Below are 18612 nucleotides of genomic sequence, written 5' to 3'. Positions count from 1 at the left end.
CATACGCCTCAAGGTCTTTATTTCTCTGCCCCTGTTTAATGTAAAATTTCATAAAATTATCTCTATTTGCTCACCTATCATTCACTCTTCAACCTATTTGAATCTCTCTTGCTGCCTCCTCACCAATCAAAAACTACTCTTGCCCGGCCGGCAGGGCTCGGTGGTTGAGCACTGAGCTAGGATCCAGGAGATCCTGGTTCAATTCCTGGACAGAGCACATGCCCGGGTTGCCGGCTTGATTCCCACTCGGGGGCGTGCAGGAGGCAGCCGATCAATGACTCTCTCACATTGATGTTTCTCTCCAGCTCCCTCCCTCTCTCTGAAATCAATAAAAACATATTAAAAAATATTTAAAAAAAAACTACTCTTGCTGAGATCATTATAACATCCACTCTGATCAAGCCATTGAACACTTTCCTCCTAGCCTTATCATTACACACTGCTGACTAGTCCCTTGATGGGTCTGTGACACTGCAGTGCTCATTTACCTCCTACTTCTCTGATCGCTCCTGTGTTTCCGCTTCTCCCTGAGCTCCCACTGTCGTTTCCCTCCCGTTGGTCCTAGGCTCTCTGGGCTCGTCATGGGTCATCTTTCATTCTGCTACTAGAAGGTCTCTTCAAACTCTTTAACTCTAAATATATTTATGTGGCAATCCCAAAATTTTATCTCTAACTCAGACCACTCATTGAACTCTAGAATCACATATTCACAACTTCACATATATACTTGGCTATCTGTGGATATCTCAGTGTTAACCTGCACAAAACAGAGCTAATTCCCACTATCCTCACCACCCAAATACTTATTGTTCCCCAGTTACCTTCATTTCAGTAAATAAAATCATTCTCCATCTAGTTGTTTAAATAGAAACCCAATTCAGTCCCTTTCCCTTAACTCCTTATCTAATCTAATATTAAATCTACTCAATTATACTTAGAAAATATATCTTGAATCTGTATAATTCTCTTTTACTACCACTCCAATTTTATCTCTTGCCTGCACCACAATAAAAGTGTATCAGTCAGGGTTCTCCAAAGAAACAGAATCAATAAGATATCTATCTATCTTTAGAGGAATTGGCTCATACAATTGTAAGGGCTGGCAAGTCAGAAGTCTCTAGGGTAAGCTGGCAGGCTGGAAACGTAGGCAGGATTTCTGCATTAGAGCCTTGAGGCAGAATTCTTTCTCTAGGAAACTTGTTTTTGCTCTTAAGGCCTTCACTTGATTGGATGGGGCCCACCCACGTTATGGACTGTAATCTCTTAATATCAACTGATTGTAAATTTAATCACGGCAACATCTAGACCAGTGTTTACCCAAACAACTAGGCACACCATAGCCTACCCAAGCGGACACATAAAACTCACCAAAACAAGCAGTTCTAATTAGTTTATTTCCATGTTTGCCTCATTTCCCACTCTGATTCCCACACAATAGCTGACGTAATCTTTCTAATAGTATCTCTTCCATGATTAAGCTTTTTCTACTGCTTCTCACTGCACTTGAAATAAAATCCAAACACTTTGCCTACAGGTTCATCTTCCAGTCGTTTTCTCCTCTGCATTTACTGTGCTCCAGCCACTTGGAGTAATGGCCTCCTTTCTGTTCATCCAACATGCCAAATTCTTTCCCATGCTAGGGCCTCTACATATTCTTCTCAGATGTGTGATATATATTTGTTAATGAATAAATAATAAATAACCCCCTCCTATGGAAGATAGCTCACTTTATTAAGTCACTCACATGGTTCCGGCTTGAAGCAAACACTGGAGCCTGGTGCTTCCAGATTCAGGTAAGTACAACCGTGCTCACCACACTATCCCTGTAATACATCTGCCGGTTAACGACCCTCAAGCCTGTCATACTCAAAGCCCTTTCTGCCTCTGGCCGGGTGTTAATACCTGTTATTCTAGTCTATTATTTCCATTACTATTAGTGGTTTCTACAGTGCTGTTGTAAACTTGATCCATTTATATAGCTCCAAAAATTCCTAAATCCTTCGGGCTTTATCAATTCTGTATTTTTATATGTCTTCTAACATTTCAATGTGAGTTTAAGATGAGGGAGGTAGGAGTGCATGCATGTAGTCAGTCAAGTTCCTTTGACTGGAAGTTTACAATAAAAAACATCAGAACAGAAACTCAAATCGTATTAATGAAGATGATTTTATTGAGTTACAGGACAGGACACATAAAAATTAAATATTTGAGTAAAATTTAACCATCTATTCAAAACTAGAAACTTTAAATGTTAAAAAGTACATTTTTAGTAAGTATCTAGACATTACCCACTTATTTATTATTTCAAAATGTTGGGATTAAGGCAAATATTTAGTTATGCACTGAATCCCCATATAGGTAAAAGAGATAAACTAAAGTTTGTCTTAAAGTTCTTGATTAAAAAAAAAGCTGTTGCATAATAAGAAAATACAACACACGCTTAATGTTAGCTCCTTGCCTCCACTGTTTATGAAGAACCACACACTCTCCTCTTACCTTTATTAAAGCGTTTGAAAATGCCATTTATAAAAAAAAATCTTAAAGTTTGATCTCACCTAACATTATTTGATCATAAAGTTCTTTCGTCAATGGAACATAAGCTTTTTTCAAGTTATCCATGAAGTACAGTGGATCAGAAATTTTCAATGGACTAAATCCTTCTTGCACCAACTGAAACTTCTTTGGTTTGAATGTCCCTGTCATTTCCATCTTTTCCTGTAAAGCAATTACCAGGGTTAGTGAAATCACTTAATATTATATATAATACATAGGTATTATACATAATACATTATATATTATAATACATAAATATGTATTTAACAATGCAGACTGTAATATTGAGTTACAACATTTTCATATCCAATGGCCATCTCTATATACTACTAATAATTTAACCTTAGAAATAAAAAAAAAGTTGTCCTCTAGAACATTTAAATCTTTAGCCTGATTTACCTGTGAACTTTATTCAACATATAAAAATTATGAACATCATCAATAACTGATTAAAACCGATTATAAATGTCTAAAACACATAGGTTTATCTCTTCAATTCAATGTCAACACATTATGTACAGAGAATGCTATTAGACATCAAGAAGATAAAAGATGTAAAAGAGAGCGATCTATTCCATAAGGCAGAACACTGTAAGAACCAGAGGGAGTAAAGTGGTCTAAAACTTGAGTTTCTGAGCTATACACTGAGGTCCATTGTGGTACCTCAGAGAATTTCCAGGGTCCCCACGAAACATATAAAATTTTCAAAATAAACCCAGTGACATCTGTCAGTCACCACTTGCAAACTGGGGCCGGGCGGTGGGGTGTCTCAGATTTGATGCCTGGTCAAGGGCATGCACCTGGGTTGCGGGTTTGATCCCCGCCCTGGTTGGGGTGTGTGAGGGAGGCAGCCAATCAACGTGTCTCATATCAATGTCTCTCTCTCTCTGTCTCTCTGTCTCTCTCTCTGTCTTTCTTTTTCTCTCTCCCACTCCCTCCCTCCCTTCCACGCTCCCTAAAAATCAATGGAAAAAATACCCTCGGTAAGGATCAACAACAAAAAAGCTGTGGTACATACATACAATGAAATATAGCTCAGCCATAAAAAAATGAAACCTTACCATTTGCGATAGCATGGCTGGACCTAGAGGGTATTATGCTAAGTGAAACACATTCTTTTTTCTCTCTTTTAGTAAATTAGAAGCTCACTTTGCTTATACAATTTGATGTTCTGCCTTTAAAAAAATACTATGCCAGGTATATTTCCCCAAGTTAGGTCATTTTCATCAGAACATCACTTTTTAATGGTGTCATACATCTCACCTAATTATAATATTTTAATTAACCACGCTCTTATTCTTGAACTTAGAGAAAACATAAAAAATTACTACTATAAATAATACCTTGAAGAACATCTTTCTATATAACATTTGCACATCTTTGATTACTTCCTTACTTCCTAAGGATAAATTTCTGGGAATAAAATTACTAAGTCAAAATATGTGCAAATGCTAAGTGTCTGATCACATATTTACCAAACTGTTTCCTAGAGAGGTTATAACAGTTTGTGTTTTAGAACGAAAGGACCAATTTAATTTCTTCCCAGGCATACTGAGTAATAAACATTAAAAAAATTTTTTGGTAAATTTATTGGCAAGAGAATCCTTTTAAAATTTGTGCTAAACAGATTTTTAATAAGATAATTGTTTTATTCATTGTGTCAGAATAATTTATTCTTTTGCTTATATCAGATAATAACTCATTTATTAGATAAATATTATGACTGCCAACTAAGTATCATGCATTATTCTAACTATAGCAAATACTGTAATATAACAGTTATAGCCCAAGTGCTTTTAGGTGTTTAATGATGCTAAAATATTTTCTAAATTTGTATAAGACTGATTTAGTCTTCTAGAGTTGTCCAATGCCAAAATGCTTCTACTTAATAGCAGTAAATTTTAAGTAGTCCTAAGGGAAAATGTTTAAAATATTATTTGATTCCTCAACTTCCTACTCCATTAAAATACATTGCTTCTAAGGTAGGGCAGGGAGGGGGCAAGAGAGAGCTGGGTGTGGTTAGAAAGGACACTGTGAAGGATCCTTGTGGTGTTCAAATTGTTCATATCCTGACTGTGGTCACTGATGCATAAAGCTACACAGCTAATAAAAATACACAGAACTTAAGACTGAAGGGGTTAAGAACAGGCCTCTCCAAGATATGCCACTTTGGCATGTGAATTATTCTGAAGGCAAGTGAGTCCCTGAGGCCTCATGAGAAACTTTTACTTTTCCCTTAAAGAATTTAAATAAGGGGCCTTGCCCATAACAAGTTATCATCAGAAGTGCCATTTTATGAATTATCTGTATGGCAAGGCAAACGTATAATTACTGAACATCTGCTCTTCTTATTGTCCTGAAACAACCTTCCTCCTCTGTGAAGCCCCAACGTGCCTTACCGCATCTTGAGCTCGAACACCATACATACCTCATTGTAACTTTCTCTCTCTAAAGCTCTCATGTACAAGGGGTCTCCGACTCTCTCAGGTATGTGGGGTTCCTGTATGTATGTATGTAATTAAATTTTTTTTTCTTGGTAATCTGTCTCATGTCAATTTCACTATTAGACCAGCTGGAAGAATTTAGGATAGAGGAAAATTTCTTCCTCCCCCTACAATACACACACACAGAGACACACACACACACATGCACTCCAGTAAAAGTAAAACAGAAAAGTTTAAAAAGATGGGCAAATTGTATCAATGTCAATACCAGTTGTGAAAAATGTTACCACTGGAGGAAACCACATAAAGGGCACACAGGATCTCTTTGTATTATTTCTTACAATTGCATGTGAATCTACAATTACCTAAAAATTTTTTTCAATTAAAAATGTGTTATTTCTGCTTCATATTTACTTACCTTTAGTATTTCAGATGATTGTTATGAAAATAATCTGAGACGATGTGTGTAAAAGCTCTTAAAATAAAAATATTATGTAAATGAAATATTTATGACCGTTCAGATGATCTGTCCCACTGGCCAAGCAATGAGTTGGCCGAGAGTATTGCTCAGCAAATGCTTTAAAAATAAATATGAAACCATCTATTGCTCTACTAGAGATCTAATAGCAATGTGACAAATGTATCTGAAAAATTCTATGTGATTGGGTGTTAAGAGATGACTAGTGCTAGCTCTGGGAAATTACATTTGAAGTACAATATTAAATAAATGAATGGCTGAAGAAATGAGCAAGCAAAGTTACTCAGTAGCTGACTAAATTTGTTTTTATTTTTACTGTGTTTTAGTCTAGTAAGCTAACGAGAGAGCGAGTTCACCTCTCAAAACAAATAAATTCACAATTTCTCCAAAATATAAAATCCCAGAGGGGGTGGTTGAACAGAAAGAAGACAAAAATAAAAAGTAAAGGTGCTTAAAGCCAAATGCCTTTGGGTTCTGTACACATTCTTCAGACACCTTGATGTCAGCTTGGTGGAACCCAGTTTTAGGCACATAGCACTAAATGTCTTCACCAGGCATGTGTGAGATATGGTTGTTGGCTTGCCACTGTCTCTGGGACCATCACTTTTGCTGAGGTCTTGATTGATCAGGAAGAGAGCAATTCTATAATCAGGACAAAGACAAAGACATCCTAGCATTTCATCATGGCATAAATTAGCATCCCAACGCTTTTCACTGGTCTTGAAATTCTCTAATATAGATAAAATGCACATGTTAGCTAAAGGATAAAAATCTTATTTTGTAGTTAAACCATCTCCTGGATTCCTGGTTTTAAATTTGAAGGGTAAGTGAAATCACCTTAATTCTTAAAATTCAGACAGCAATATTACCTGAATTCTTAAAAATCGTGGGCAGGCATAAGCTGGTAGAAATGTTACAACTTGTTCATAAACTTTTTCCAAGTCTAAAGACTTATTTGGCTTTAAAATAATAGAGGCCATTCCTGTTTTTCCTTCACAATCTGAAAAAGAAGTTTGAAATAGAGTCCATTTACAAGAAGTAGGGGAATTTTTAAAATAGTCCTATCTATTGCATACTAACTGTTGTAAAGGGAGACAGTAAATCACTTGTGGCAGTGACAATGCAACAGCAGCATAAATGAGTGGGTCCTTCCCTGAGCATATGATTTACTCCCTAGAAATAATTTAGGAACAGGGAAGGGTAGAGTCTATCCCTAACTGTCTACACTACAAAAATGAAATACATGGGATAGAAAACACCATAAGTGACCCATAATTTGCATCTTATCACCATTAATATAAAATATTAAGAGGAAATATTTATTTAAAGACAAATATATTCCAGAGAAATGTCCATAATAAGCATCAATGTAAGAAATAAAGGGCATATTTTTAAGGTAAGAAACTCAAGGCTGGTTTTGTCCTAACTAACTCCACAAATCGCTTACTGCTTATCATGACACCTATGGGTCTCTCCAGGGGACTGGAGTCTCCTGCAGCATTTCTCCAGCACCCAGTGGCTGGCTATTAAACACCCCCCTCCTCTGCTCCCCTATCCACATTCTCACCCCACTCCCATGTCCCCATGCACTGACAAACATTTTTTTTACTAATTGTCATTAGTAAAAAGAGACAGTGAAGAGGAATCCTGTGATTTCAAGTTGGTCACTTTTATTCGCCATTTCCACCATCATGATACAATCCTCACATGCATATTTATAAAGATAAATGAAGTAAAAAATTTAAAAATAATTTTTAAAAGGTTCAACTTAACTACAAGTCATTGTTATTAAACATTTAAACTAGATCGTGTTTCTGTTTAGTGGCATGTATAAACTCCAGTCGCAAAGGGAAAAATAATAGACCACTGAAAAGCTGTAACTACTGTCAAACAGTGCGTCACTGACCAGAGTATTTAAGCTTGGCTTAAAAATAAACACATATATTAAAATTCAATGGGGGAAAAAGCAACCCATACTAAAATAAAAAGCAAACATCATCAAAAAAAATTCAATGGGTAACTTTCCCCTGATGTGACCCTGAAGTTGGTTTATTTGCCATGACAAGACTGAGATAACTATCAAATATATAAAAAGCAAAATGTTGAATTAGATCATCGCAAAACTTAAGAAAGTTGGCACATTCTCTTTGAGAATCCTTCCAAAACCCAAAATATATTCATACCTGGCACAGCCACACCATAGACGTTTGATTCTTGTATGAAATCCAACATTCCAATAACATCAGCAACCTCTGTGGTTGCAATGTTTTCCCCTTTCCATCTAAATAAAAAACAAATTCCAGTTAGCACACTTACAGTTGAAGAATTAGATTCCCAGGTTTAGTTTCAGTGCCTTGCACTTGGTTGGCTCTGTGCAAACACCTAGTAACCGAAAATAATGGCAGTTTTCAAAACAAGAGGCATTTTCTAAGGAAGCACTTTGTTGATAGCTCAACAAAATCAGTATCTGTTTTTTAGTTAAAATCACTTTATCTATGTCTCATTGGTATAAACTGCTTACTGCAAAATGGTTTTTTATAATATGTCATAAAAATAAAACAATGATAATCCTCTGTATTTTTAGGAATTAATTCCTTTGGCCCTTTTAGTGCATAGGAATGGATATTTTATTTTAATTAAAATGGTTTTACATAATGTGAGCTCCTAACATGGTATAAGAAGGCGAGGAAGTACGTAGAATTCATTTATTCATTCAAGCAAGCATTTTTTGAATGTCTATTGCCTGTCCTTCACTGTTCTATAGTCATTGATTAGTAAAGTAAAATAACTTCACAAGCCTAAAATAACCTTAAGTAATTATAAAAGAAAATCACAAAAAGGGAACTTTTGCTGTTTCATTATTTTTATCACTAGGTCAAGAATTAGACCATATTTGACCAAACTGGTTTTCTGTCTTAAACCTATCATTTAGATTGCATGTCTCTCTACCTGTTTGATATTCTAAAAATAAAAGGAGCCTACTAATTTGGACCAAATGGATTCATTAAAATGATCATAAAACTTGACATCAAAATTTGACTTATGTTTCAATCCAGAAACAGATGGCCGGCAGGTTTTTAAATGGGGAGGCATAATTGAAATAAAAAGGCGGTGTCTGCCCTCAAGGTAAAGAGCACGTGGCCTATAAGGTTTCCCCAGGGCCCTGCTCGGAGCACGGTTCACTGTCACAGAACAGGCAGCATGACCGATGGTGCCTCATACCTGAAAGTGTCTCCAATACGGTCCCAAAAATAAAGGAAATTCTCCCGATCTTGGACCATCAGGTCGCCCGTGTTAAAGTAGACATCTCCCCTCCTGAAAACGTCACGCAGCAGTTTCTTCTCGGTGTGCTTCTTATGCCCAGCGTAACCAAAGAAGGGATTCTTCTCGTTCACTCGAGAAATGAGAAGGCCAGGTTCCCCTGGGGGAGAAAGGCATCCTTCAGTGGCCTGATCAAAGCCGCCACTGCGCACGCCATGCGCGCACCCAGTTTACGGGTGAGCAGCACAGCGGCGCGGCCCGCCTTCCCTTCCTCTCAACTGACCGTTACCGCGTCTGACGCGGGCCGCTCTGGGTGCTCAGGGCACAGCCAGCACATCCTTTCACAGGCTGCCGCGAACGCGCATCACTCGGAAAAACGAACAAGAAGGGAACTGAATGTGAAGAAAGGTCTATGAAGCTAATTTTACGTCCTGGGCGGATAGAGCAATGGCTGCTTTTCTTTTGGATTATGTAGATTTTACCACTGATAATGGCAGTTATATAAATAACAACCATAATGAGGATTTTAATAAGGCGATGCTAGCTGCACTACAAGCCCCATAGCCCTTTGCGACACCATCTTGTTTATTCTTCATGGTAATGCTCTGAAATTGATAATTATAGCCCCTATTTCACAGTGAGGAAACTAGGCCCAAAAGGGTAACGTCATTTACCAAAGTCCAACAGACAGAAAGGAATGAACCTAATACTCAAATTCAAGTCGAGATGATTTTGCATTACACTATCTCTGAGCTAAGTAATAGGTTACCAGAAGTCTAGGAAAACATTTTATTCCTCTGGGATGTTAGCCTGGAAATCCTCGATGGGCAAGAGATGAAACATGAAATTTATTAGTTTTACTTACAGACACATTATTGAAAATAATTTTTCAATCACATTTATTCAAACGAGTCAAGATTTTGTCTGGCAATCTGCAAGGTGAAACACTACTAAGAGAAGGGTGGAAGACAAAGGACAGCAGCAATCACTAACCCAGAAGATTTCAAGACTGTTGTTGACTTGCTTTGTCCCTTGTGAAGAGAGTCGACATCCTTGTGATAAGTTAAATGGGTTACATTCCAGCTTTTAATTTCTTTAAAACAACAACCACACTTTCTATTCAACTGCCAATTACTCCCACTCCTTCTGGACATTCTGGCTTCCAAGGGCACACAAACCAGTGGCCAAAACAAGCCTGCTTTGCTGCAGCAGAGGCCCCTCATGGTCATTGTCTTACTAACACCACCACCATCATCATCATCGTTACCATCGTCATCATCTTCATTATTACTTAATGAGCACTTTCTCGGTACTAGTGACTATTCCGGGCACTTTACATATGCATCCCATCTGATCCTTGTCACAAACCTGTAAGAAGGGCCCTCATACAATCTTCATTTTACAGTTAAAAAACAGAGGGAGAAAAAGAAGTCATTTGCCCAGAGTCACAGAGCAGCCAATTGTTGGGGTTGCAATTTTTCTTTCACCAGGTCCCCCTGACTCCAAAGCCTCTCCTCGTTGCATATTCCATCATCTACATTCCCTATCATTCAGAATTTTCAAGCCTCAGATTTCCCTTAAATTTTGTTGTTTTTCATTTTTAGGACACAAGTGACAGTTTCTTCCCTGAGAAATCAATTATTGCAAATGCTTGAAAGGTCAGAGTTTATTCTTATCCATCATTTACAGGCAATTTATGCAAGACACAATGCTTTAATGGGAAAATAAAATATTTAGTGACCCATAATGAGAACTGCAAAACAGTAATAAGCAGTGCTGGGATTCAAGTTCCAATATCAGATATTACTGTAATTGTAAAAAAAAAAAAAAAAAGGAACCACCGACTAGCGAAGTGTGTTTAAATGAAGTTCCTTAGAAACGGCTTTTCTTTTGAACACTATCTATAGAGTTCAATTAGGGAAAGATATTTGATAACTGCCCTTAGGCTTGAAATTCAGAGGATTGGGAAAGCTGCTTTTTAATAGGTAAGGTTTATATTTTTTCTAGTCTTTCAGCTGCCAGGAAAAACAAAACAAAACAAAAAAACCAAACCCAGGTTGGCAACTTTTATATCCACATCTGAAGTAAAGATTTAAAGAAAAACATCTTTGAAATGTAGTTTAAACATATTTTGAGGCAGAAAAAGTAATTTTGGCCTGACTCCTTCAGACTGGACCTCCAAATAATTCTAAGTGTGCATTTTTATGTTTAATTTTCTAGATTGATGATATGCAGTGGCAAGTTAGTTGGGGCACTTGCTTTCATTAATATTTCTAACTAAAAATTATAAGAAAGTCTACCTTGGTCGAGGAGGAGGAGTGAGAGGGAGAAGGGGAGGGTGATAAGCCACACACCAGGCCCTCGGCAGGGCTTTGCATATATCATCTCAACTCATTGTCAACAATAACCTCAATAAATAAGTATTGTTACCTCTACTCTACATATGAAGAAAATGAGACTCAGAGAGGTTGGGTAACCTTCCCAAAGCAGTACAGTTTTTAAGTGTGAAAGCCCAGATTTAAATTCAAGTCTGCCTGACTTTCCATTACACCTAGAACACTGAATTAAGTCATTCATTTTAATGTTGTATTTTGGTGATATAGCACATTGGACATATGCCACTGTCACAAAGCAGAAGTGTGGATTAAGAAAAATATGAGCTCAACAGTAATCACTTTTAAATTTCAATAATCTGAGCGACTCATTTGAGGCTTCTAACATCTAATAATTAAACCATTCTACTTACACTGAAATTCCAGGTAAGTCACATTGCATATTAGAAATAACCATTACTTCTTTTCTAAATTGAGTAGTAATTTAAAAGGAAATTCGGAAACCTTGCCTGAGGCAACATCTTCAAACACAAGAATCTTACCTTTTTGCACATGGCTACACCAGCCCTGTTCATTTCTAATGGGTTCATCTTTCTGAAGATCGTACTTTATCAAGTCAAAAGTGAAAAAAAACTGCAAAAACAAAACAGAACGGAAACAAGACTTACTTATTTGCACAGTGACATCTACTGGTAGGCTTTATAGTCAGCTGAAATAAAGAATAAGAATGTGGATTTATTAAAACAAGGAACCTTTATTGATACAAAATTGAATGCCTGGACACCAAAATTGAAGGTATTTTTAAACAACACTCGTGTACTGGCGTTTACTTTCACTTCTTTTTTGTTGCACATCACCTTAGCGAAACATGACTAATTCTACTCCTGAACGAGGCGAAGCGAACAATGCGCGCGCTCAGCGGCTGCCTGCCTGGCTCCCACTCCGACTCACTGCTCCGGCTCCACGGCCTTGGGAGGAGGGCCACTTCCTTGCCCTCCCCTTTCTGCAGCCATTCAAAGCATCCTTTGAAGTGGAAAGTTTTAATAGAACCAAAATGTAAACTACGTGAATGTAAGGAATTTACTGTCTATTTTTAATTTACAATCCCTTGAAAAGGGACCAGGTGCCTAAAAAGCACTTGTTACCTGACACCTTGACCTTTTCCCCAGGCCTTTCCCCTGACGTCCCCATCAAACCTCTCTGCACCACTGTGGTGTGAGATGGCCAGTCTCTGAGAACATCCTGATCACATGGGGCACCAAGCTTATTGGACATCTCTCCTTGTCCCCACATATTTCCAGCTGTCCCGCTCCTGGAATGTCCATTAGTACCATGTCACGGAGATCCACAGATCCACTGAAATCTGACCCTGGGAGAGAACTACAGATTGGCTCAACCCAGCTCCCTCATTTTATAGAGAAGAAAATGCAGGTTTTCCTGATTAATTAAATAGGCAATCATATTAAGCTGAACTAGAACATAGTAAATTAAAATGAAGGTAATAAAATGAAGTGAGGAAAAATAGTAAGGAAGGACCAATAGAAAGAGAGGAGGAGAGAAGTGAACAAATATAGAACAAATAAGTGGGAAAAGACGGGCAAGATTAATGAGATAAATGTAATACTAGTATTTTTTATCTAAGACTAAACTCAGATCTCTCTGGTTTTTAATCTTAGTAAAATTAGCATGTAACTAGAATCACAATTCATTATTTGAATTAAAATATAAATGAGAGCAGGTAACATTGACTGAGCACTTACTGTATGCTAGCCACTGTGCTAGTAGTTTAAGAGCAGTGTTTAATTTAATCGTCACAACACCCTTAGAGGTAGAAATTAGTGTTATCCTATTTTAAGATAAGGTTAAGTGAGAGAGGTTGCAAAGCAAAATATATTGTTATTCTACACCTAAAGATTCTTTTTTAAAATGCAAGCTTGCATCTTGTTGGTCATTGTCTGTAACTGGGTAACAGGATATTGGCCACTTGCCTAATGACTGGTAAAAAGAAAGATTCCAGGAGTTCTGGAACCGCATTTATCAGTTTGGCCAAACAATAACAGAGCCCTGTTCATCATGCAATCTTTTCTCCCCTGTTTTAACATGCTTTATATTTCAAAAATTTTGCCCAGCAACTGGTGTTATCAGCTTTAGTATTATTTCTTTTAAATGAAGTTGGCAACCACCTGTGTGGGTGACATTCACTCCACACCAAATCACTGTTTGCCTGTTACCAGGTACAGAGGACTTGATGGTCCGAAATTGGGTAATTTCATGAAACAAATGAAGTTTAAATATATCACAGCATCTTCTAGAAGTCACCAGGATCAGAGCATTAAGTCTCAGCCAGAGGGATTTCCATATTTTCTTCCTGCCTTCAAGAGGCCCCACAGGTTACCAAAAAATGGCTATTATAACACAAATAAAATAACAGGTGCCACAGTTTATCTCCTAAATATATATGCACATGTACATCTTCACCCTACACTGTGTACATCCTTTGTGTTTTCTTATGGTTCTTTAATTTATGTTCGATAATTCCATGAGGATATATTTTCCAGATGTTCATTCTGTACCATATATTATCCCCCTGGAATACAATGTGCTCTTTTGCTAATGAGTCAAATCTTTATTTTAAGGACATTCTCTTCTATTAGGTTTCAAATAATTTTTATCTCTTTGATTTTTTTCCCCAGGAACACCAATTAAGGATATGTCAGGTCATTGTTTTTGAAATCTATCTTTGTAATTTATTTTATATTATTACATGCATATTCTTTCTATTGTTTATGTAACCCCTTAGTCCCATCCATCTTGCTCCCTAACAATGTTTAAGTCCTTTAATGTGGTGTGAATCTCTGTAATATTTTCATTTTTTCCTGTATTAATTTATTTTTTGAGCTGAGCATGTCTACTTTCCAACTCCTTCTGTTAATCTGTTTTCCTTGTACTTTCCTCTCCTTTGAGTTCTTATTTTTAAAGAGAATATTACTGCAATTTTTGAACCTATGGGAAATCGTTTTTCTAAATATTTCCTGGCCATCTTGGAGGACTTATTATTTTGATGTGCATCCATATTTTTTTGGCTGCTTTTTATTTAGATTCATCTTCCCCCTCCCTTTCAAGTTTTATTTCCTCTAGGGGTTTCATGTTTGTTCCTTCCCAAATATTATCCCCAGGTGTAGAAAAGAAGGCAGTCCATAACTTTTATTTGGGTTTGTTTCTCAAATGAACTATCACCAAATTCTCTATATTGTTTGCTTTGGGAGCACACATGGGACACATATCCCTTCAGGCTCATGTGTTTAAACAGTGAGTGTAGCGCAAGGAGGACATTTGCATCATAGGAATACGATGTTGCTGCCTTATCTTTTTCCTTCACTAATAAAATCCTGTCTCTGTTTAGAGGCTGATTCCCCTCCCAGACAGTAAGTGTAAGCCTCCTAAACTTTTGAGACACACTGATCAAATCCCCCTATATAATTATGAAACAGTTATTGGTCCAGTTTTTTTCTGATTGCCTGCTACGTAACAGAACAATATGTAAATGAATGATAAAAGAGAGAATTCATATGATATTTGGTACTTTTTTTTTTCTTTCATTTCCAAACTGAGTAAAACCTAAAATGAATTGAAAATCAGATGTTTTCTAAATAAATTGTAGACAATCATGACTTCCTGCATTACTGACATTATTATAGTCTGACAGGGAATTTAAGGTATTAGAAAATTAAAATGAAGTCAAGCCAGTAATAAAAATACAAATATTCTTCATTGTACTCCTACGGGATGATTACTTTGGAATGACTCAGCTTCACTAAAGGAGCTTTTAATATAAATACCAATTTTTAATGGAATCAGTTCAATGAATTGAGAAAATTAACTGTAAGGAATGTAAAACAGCAATATCAGCACTTACTTTCCCCAAATTACTTTTGTTTAGAATGCAAACACATTTCTGACATGATAAGACCCTTAAAATCCCAAAGAATGCATTATAAAATAGTTTGCACCTTCTTTAGGTTCCAAACATTAGGGCAATTTATATAAGCTTTGAATCAATTTTTTTTGTTTTGTTTTGTTAATCCTCACCAGAGGATATTTTTTCCATTGCTTTTCAGAGAAAGTGGAAAGGGAGGAGGGAGGAAGGGAGAAGAGGGAGGGAGGGAAGGAGGGAGAGAGGGAAAGAGAGAGAAACGTCGATGTGAGGCACACTGACTGATTGCCTCCTCAACCACTGAGCCACACCAACCAGGGCTATATTTTTACATTTTAAAAATTATATTTTATATCTCCTTTTTATTTTTCAATTACAGTATACATTCAATATTATTTTGCATTAGTTTCAGTTTACATCATATTTTTACCTCTTTGATACTAAATGTTTCTTTACTATTTTTTAAATTTATGCTTTTTATTATATCCTTCCTTTTATTTCTTTGAATTTGTTTTTTTTTTTTTTAATTAACTTTATAGAAATGGATATTTAGCCCTCTAATTTTCACCTGTTCTTCCCTGAGTGTACAAATTATACAATGCCAAATTTTCATTATGATTCAGCTAAAATTATTTTCTAATTCCTGCTTTTTTGTTAACTCATAAAAATTTAGAGATGTTTTATTTCCAAATATATAGGAGACGATCTAGCTGTCATTTAAAAAATGTAATTTTACCTTAATTAAACTGTTGTCAGAGAACATAATCCATATAAATTCAATCTTTTGAATTTTGCTGGAATTCCCTAAGTGGCACGGTAATCTTTGTGAATTTTTATAAGCGCTTGAAAACAATGGATATTCTGCAGTTTTTAGATGTGGTGTCCTATATATGTCCATTAGTTTAAGTAGTTTGTTTATTGTATTATTCAAATATTCTACATCATTGAAGTTTTTTTGTTTGTTCTATCAAGTATTGAAAGAACTATAAATAAAATATCCAACTATGATTCTGAATTTATTTTCTCTTGAGGTTATAAAATTTTTGAGACTATTTCTTTATTTTAAATTTTATTCTTTAAAAATATTATACAAATTATTTTCTCCAAGTCAGTTGAAGATGTATGTCTACTATCTTTCGTCTTCCATGGTTGCTATTGAGAAATCAGCTATAAGTCTTTTACTCTTAAGAAGGTGATTTTTTTGTCTGCTTTGAAGATTTTAGTGGTACCTTGATATAGTTTTTAAAGAAAGTATATATTAGAAGCCTATACCTAAGTTTTAAATGATATAAAAACGAAAGGTAAATAGAAATAGTGCACTGAAAATACTCAAAGAAAATGGAGTCAAATGAACATATGTCAGGATCTATGCTTGCTGTTTATACTTACATCATTAAATTTGAAAACTGAACAAAAGAATTAGGTATCATTATCCTTATATGATGGAGGGAAGACATAGGAGGCTGAGGTTTTAATAACCTACAGCCCTAGAGTTCATCTAGAGGCCACTACTTTATTTATAGAAGTTCTCAACTTAAAAACCACATGTGATTATATATTTATCCTCACCTGAGGAATGAGGATATTTTTCCCATTGAGTTTAGAGAGAGTGGAAGTTAGGAGGAGAGGGAGAGAGAGGGAGAGAAAGAGAAATATCGACTCGACAGAGACACATCGACCCTCATGCACCCTGACCACAGGTGGGGATCGGACCTGGAACCCAGGTATGGGCCCTGGCTGGCAACAGAACCCATAACCCTAACCTGAGACCCTCTGGTGTGCAGGCTGACACTCTAACCACTAAGCCATGCCAGCCAGGGCAACACACGTGATAATATTTACCATAACACACAAGCACAAAGCTAGAAGAGAGGTCAGCAGGTCTCAAAATATTTCTTTTGTAAAGAAAACATGGTACTTACTTTGTAAAAGAAATTTGTTCTCCCGACTGCTCCAATTTTCCCAGTGTGATTCATGAAACAAATGTTTCCTTCGGTAGCTCCATAAAGCTCACACATCTTAATATTTCCAAATCTGTCTAAAAATTCTCTCCATACATCACTCCGTACACCATTTCCAACTGCCAAACGCACCCGATGATCCTTTTCTCCTTCTTTCTGTTAGAAGAAAAGATTTTACTCGTAACTTATTAATCCTAGTTCCCAATTCTTTCTTTCATTTCTATTACTTTAATGGTAAATATCTACGGGTTGCATATATGCAATAATGGAAGGAAAGTAAAAAAATATCATGTAAGTCTGTTGCAGAACAGTGTCCAACAGCTAACGAAATTAACCTGGCCCAGAGTAATGCAGCTTTATTTCCCCACATGTGGGAAAAACTCTTTCTAAACTCCAGCTCATTGAAGCCTTATTTTGGTAGAGATAAGGTAAGGAAGAAAGCATATTTCAGAAAAAAAAGCATTACTTTTAAAAAAATTATAAATATACTTGAGTTTGCACTCTCAACTCTATCACTTGTTGTCTATAAAACTTTGAACAAGAGGTTGGGTACTATTCTGATTCTCAGTTTATCCATCTGCAAAAACTGATAATAATACCTACCTCACTTACACACTGCAGTATACAGTTAAGCCCAGCGCCTAGCATAGAGTAAACAATAAACTGAGGTCATCTAACCACTGTAATATTTGGCTTGCATATGTTATGATTACTGCTTGTAACTATTATATTTTTGAATGTGCAATGTTCTCATATTTTTACTTCTAGATCAAATTTTGGAATTAAAAGAAAAACTAGAACTATATTTTATTCTAAATTCAATAAGCACTATGTTAATTTATATGAATTATATGCCAATCAAAAATCATGACCTAACACTATTAGGACAACTATTATCAAAAATACAAGAAATACCAAGTGTTAGAGAGGATGTGGGGAAAAGGGAACCCTTGTGTACTGCTGGTGGGATTTCCACAGTGAATTATAGCCACTACAGAATTGAAAGCAGGAAAGTACTGTTTATCTTGAGAGTGCTACTGGATTTTTTTAAACTGTAAAAACTAATTTGATAAAATAAAAATTAAATTGAAAAATAAAATAAGAGACAGCTAAGACTGTGAATACATTGGAAATAACAGTCTGACTTGCTGTTGTAGGCTTGGGCCCACATCAATGAGCTTTAAGTTAAATATTTTGTAGATAGAGAAAAAAACTCACTCAGGTAACAGCAGCTCCTTTCAAGACAGAGGATTTTTTTCTACCACTAAATACAACTCTGGGCAGCCTGCCCTGGTTCCCACCTATGGGCATGTCAGGTATTGCCTACCTGGCAGGAACTAGCTCTTGGACTTTCCACTGCCATTTTCCTATATAAAACACCAGTGTTGCAAATTTTAGGACTCATTCTACTTGAACAGAGAACACTCTTTAATATGGCAAAACTGTTGGATGCTTTTCAGGTCAGAGATGAGTTTTAGCAAGTATTATTATTTATAAAATGTGTTGGCATGCTCTGGAAACCAGTAAGAAGGTGGTTTATAAACCAAGTTCCATAGACTTTAACCTGTGTGGGCTATGGCTACATAAGCTTACTAAGTAAGAATAAACATTCATCCAAAATGATTTAATTGGTATAGAAAATCAAATT

The 18612-nt window shown here is 36.2% G+C and overlaps 1 protein-coding gene across 2 annotated transcripts in view; it reads right to left on the bottom strand.

The window, feature by feature from the left end:
- Positions 1-2147: 2147 nt before the first annotated feature.
- Positions 2148-18612, bottom strand: part of SLC27A6 (solute carrier family 27 member 6) — a 50360-nt gene continuing 33895 nt past the window's right edge. Inside the window, exons 5-10 of one of the 2 annotated variants that reach the window (XM_016217861.2) lie at positions 16926-17120; positions 11612-11702; positions 8698-8896; positions 7659-7756; positions 6345-6475; positions 2148-2715 (exon numbers count right to left, since the gene is read on the bottom strand). In XM_016217861.2, the coding sequence (XP_016073347.2) occupies positions 2539-2715; positions 6345-6475; positions 7659-7756; positions 8698-8896; positions 11612-11702; positions 16926-17120 (891 nt within the window). In that variant the 3' untranslated portion in view covers positions 2148-2538. The remainder of the gene's footprint in view (positions 2716-6344; positions 6476-7658; positions 7757-8697; positions 8897-11611; positions 11703-16925; positions 17121-18612) is intronic. The other variant, XM_016217862.2, reaches the window with a different exon arrangement.

This window comes from Miniopterus natalensis, chromosome 3, assembly GCF_054644295.1.
Source record: "Miniopterus natalensis isolate mMinNat1 chromosome 3, mMinNat1.hap1, whole genome shotgun sequence".
NCBI lineage: Eukaryota > Metazoa > Chordata > Mammalia > Chiroptera > Miniopteridae > Miniopterus > Miniopterus natalensis.
This window is presented reverse-complemented; position numbering and strand designations above follow the sequence as displayed.